Source organism: Poromitra crassiceps (assembly GCF_964638095.1).
Source record: "Poromitra crassiceps genome assembly, chromosome: 11".
Classification (NCBI taxonomy): Eukaryota; Metazoa; Chordata; class Actinopteri; order Beryciformes; family Melamphaidae; genus Poromitra; species Poromitra crassiceps.
The window spans coordinates 13,213,019-13,216,113 of NC_139643.1; the positions used below are offsets into that span (position 1 = coordinate 13,213,019).

At 48.7% G+C, this 3,095-nt stretch overlaps 1 protein-coding gene across 1 annotated transcript; it reads right to left on the reverse strand.

Moving 5' to 3' along the window:
* Positions 1 to 227: 227 nt before the first annotated feature.
* LOC310784837 (coiled-coil domain-containing protein 63-like) lies at positions 228 to 1,526 on the reverse strand (the record flags this gene model as incomplete). The annotated part of the gene is made up of 1 exon (XM_083645876.1): positions 228 to 1,526. One exon carries the CDS (start codon positions 1,524 to 1,526, stop codon positions 228 to 230), a length of 1,299 nt encoding a protein of 432 aa, XP_083502002.1.
* Positions 1,527 to 3,095: the final 1,569 nt, after the last annotated feature.

Genomic DNA, 3,095 nt, shown 5'->3' on the forward strand with positions numbered 1-3,095 from the left:
TCACCCTCTGAGATTAAAATCTGTCATTTTCATTTTTTGCACCCTTGCCTTTCAAACAGCCTCCTCTCCCAGGTACAGTGACTCTCCCCTCGCTTCACTCGGAGGACACTGTCCCCAGGCTACTCCTTTGCAATAGCGTGCTGTAACATTTCCGCCTTCCTCTGAGTCCAATCATTGCAAAAAACATCCTACCTTACCGAGTCCTAAATGCAAAAAAATATCTATCTTTATCTCCGCCCCTTCTTGCCTCTGTTAGTAGAGTTTTGTGTTTGCAGCACACACACACGCAGGCTCGGCAGGTCCATGGGCTGCTCATTTGTAAGCTGGTGTGAGAGTTGTTCTGTCTCTATGATGGTGGGCGTGGTGACAGCATGCAGCAGGTCTTGGCGGGCCATCAGCGGATCCTGATTCTTCGCCTCCCCAATGTTGTCATCCAGGCTCGTCGGCATCAGCAGCTCATTGAAACTCTTCTCGATGGAGCCGATGACCTGCGCGACGTTGTCGCGAGTGACCTGGGTGCTCATGCCCACTTCCTCAGTGACGGGCGCTGGGTTTATCTTTGCAAAGATGTCAGCGATGCCAGTTATCAGCTGGTCCATGCGCTTCAGTGCTTCGGTGCGCTGGTCGTCCATAGAGTCGCCAAGTTCGCGTTGCTTCTTCAGCTGGTCCTCCAGATCCTTCAGCTGTGTCTTACGCTGGTCGTCATGTCCTTTCTTCTCCTGCTCCATCTGCTGAATGTCACTCTTCAGCCTCTCAATGTCGTTTTTCAGCATGTTGCTCTTGTTGTGCAACTCGTTGATGTATTTGAAGAGGGCATAATTCTTGCCTTCCTTGTCAATGAACTTTTCAGCGAACTGCCGCAGGTCACTTTCACCAGTGACCTCCAGGAGTGTACGGCGAACCGTTTCCGGCTTCTCAGCTTCCATCTGATCTTGCTGGACTGCCTTAGCTAAGACAGCCTCTCTCTTCTTGGATTCTTCGAGGTCTCCATCAGTGTCAATGCCCTGCAACTTCTTCTCCATGAAGTTGTGCAGTTTGACCTGTTGACCAATGTCAACCTTGAGCTTCATCCTTCTCTTGTCGAACTGGGCTGTCTCTATCTTGCTGCGCTCCCTCACCTTTTGCATTCGGGTCAGTGCCTCTGATGTCTGGTTGTTGGCATTGACTGTCTTAACCCCATGCGACTCCATGATGTTCTGCTGTGCTGTCAGCTGTTGGTTAAGTTCGTTGTTGAATTTGTACAGTTTGTCCCTTTCTGTCCGCAGGTGGTTGATGTCTTCACACAAAGCCTTGTTTTCGGATAACCACTCATCAAACTTTTTGGTTTCCAAGTCGAGTTTGTTTTCTAGGATGAATACATGTTTCCCCCCCTTGCGGTGTTTATCTTGTTGTTCAACCCTGCCACCTGAAGCTACCTGTCTCTCCTGAATTCTGCGGTGTACCTCCTTGATCTTGCAATCCAGCAAATCCAAGTGTTCCTTCTGCTTTTTGATGACATGCTTGTATTCGGCCTCATTGGTTCCCATTACCATTACATTCACAATGCATGCGGTGTAGCAGGCATACTCATAGCCTCAGCAGGGAGGATTTATAACATCGCTGGTGACATCAGTGTCACTGATAGTGAGCTCATCAGTGATTTATGACATCACTGATAAAGGTGATTTATGACATCACTGATGATGTCCCTATGTCTATGAAATAAAAGTGTCTGTCATAAATCACTGATGATGTCACTTATGCATAGGCATTGTGACCTCAGTTACTAAACAACAATGTCAACAGTGATGATGTCACTGCATGATGCCCAGTGAGCTGAGATGGTGTCACTTGTGCATCGAGATTGTGACATCAGATGGGCAAAGAGGCAAAGGAAGCTAACTAGAAGAAGGAGCAGATGGCAGAAGAACAAAGACAGTTGATATAGAAGGGTATATTAGGAGGCCATCGCAAAAGCCAGGGCTCAGCAATATTATCAAACTACCCAGGATTTCATTGTGCTCTCTTGTTGACGGAGGTTTTGAAGGAGAGAGAACTGAACTGAACCAAATACTCTCGTAACGGACAAGCCCGTCTTTTATTGTCACACGAACACCACAATACATGCATGCGGCCACAACACACTCATGCTGACGTTGGCCGGTGAAAAGTGTCCTCTGCATTTAACCCATCCAGGCATGTCCTTTCCTCCGGGTGGCAGGACAGGAGCAGTGGTCGCTTTCTCGTACAGCGCCCGGGGACCAACTTTGGATGTTGTCGTCACTGGTCGGATGACGATGATGATCTGATCTTCTGCATGTTTTTAGTGGGGGGGTTATATATACGGAGGAACCCCCTGGGGGAGCACGGGGAGATCATGCAAACTCCACACAGAAGCCGTTTTCCCACATGCGTACCGGAAAATTACCTGTAAGTCAATATCGGACATTTCCCTGAATTTCCCTTCACACCTTCATGCTCGCATATGGGAATCTAGCAGCGAATTTGCCTGTATGTTGGGGGCGGGGGGAGCGGGGAGCTTGTATGTATGTAGAGAAAGCAAATGCAGGAAGCGAAATGTGGAAGTAGTTTGCTTTGATGTGCGCGAATGATTAGATGATGCACTTTGAAGAAGTTGGGATCCGTGTCTGAGAGAAATAGTTGCTGGTTCGATGTTTATCCGTTCACCTGCGTCGCGTTGAAGCACTTTTTACAGACTGGCTTCGTTTGATGTGTCCGGGGTTGCCTTCGCCTTCGGAAATCAGCAAGCTGACATACTGCTCTTATTAGGCTATCACAAGATCATTACGCCAGTTTGCTTTAATGTGCGCGAATGATTAGATTATGCCCGCTGGAACTTTAAGCAACGTGTGTAGGCTACACCTCGCCCATGATTGAAGGACCGCTGTCGCGGAAAATGACTGGACCCGTTTCCCACTTGGTCTCCCTTAGAGCATACCGCTCTTCTGACTGGCTCGAAACTGGTGAAATGTCGGCGACGACGGGGTCGCGCTTATACCGGCACAACGACTTTCCCACATGCAGGCATTAGACCACGTTCCGGTCATTTAGCGGTACAAAGCGCATGTGGGAAAACGGCTAGAGAGAAAGGCCCT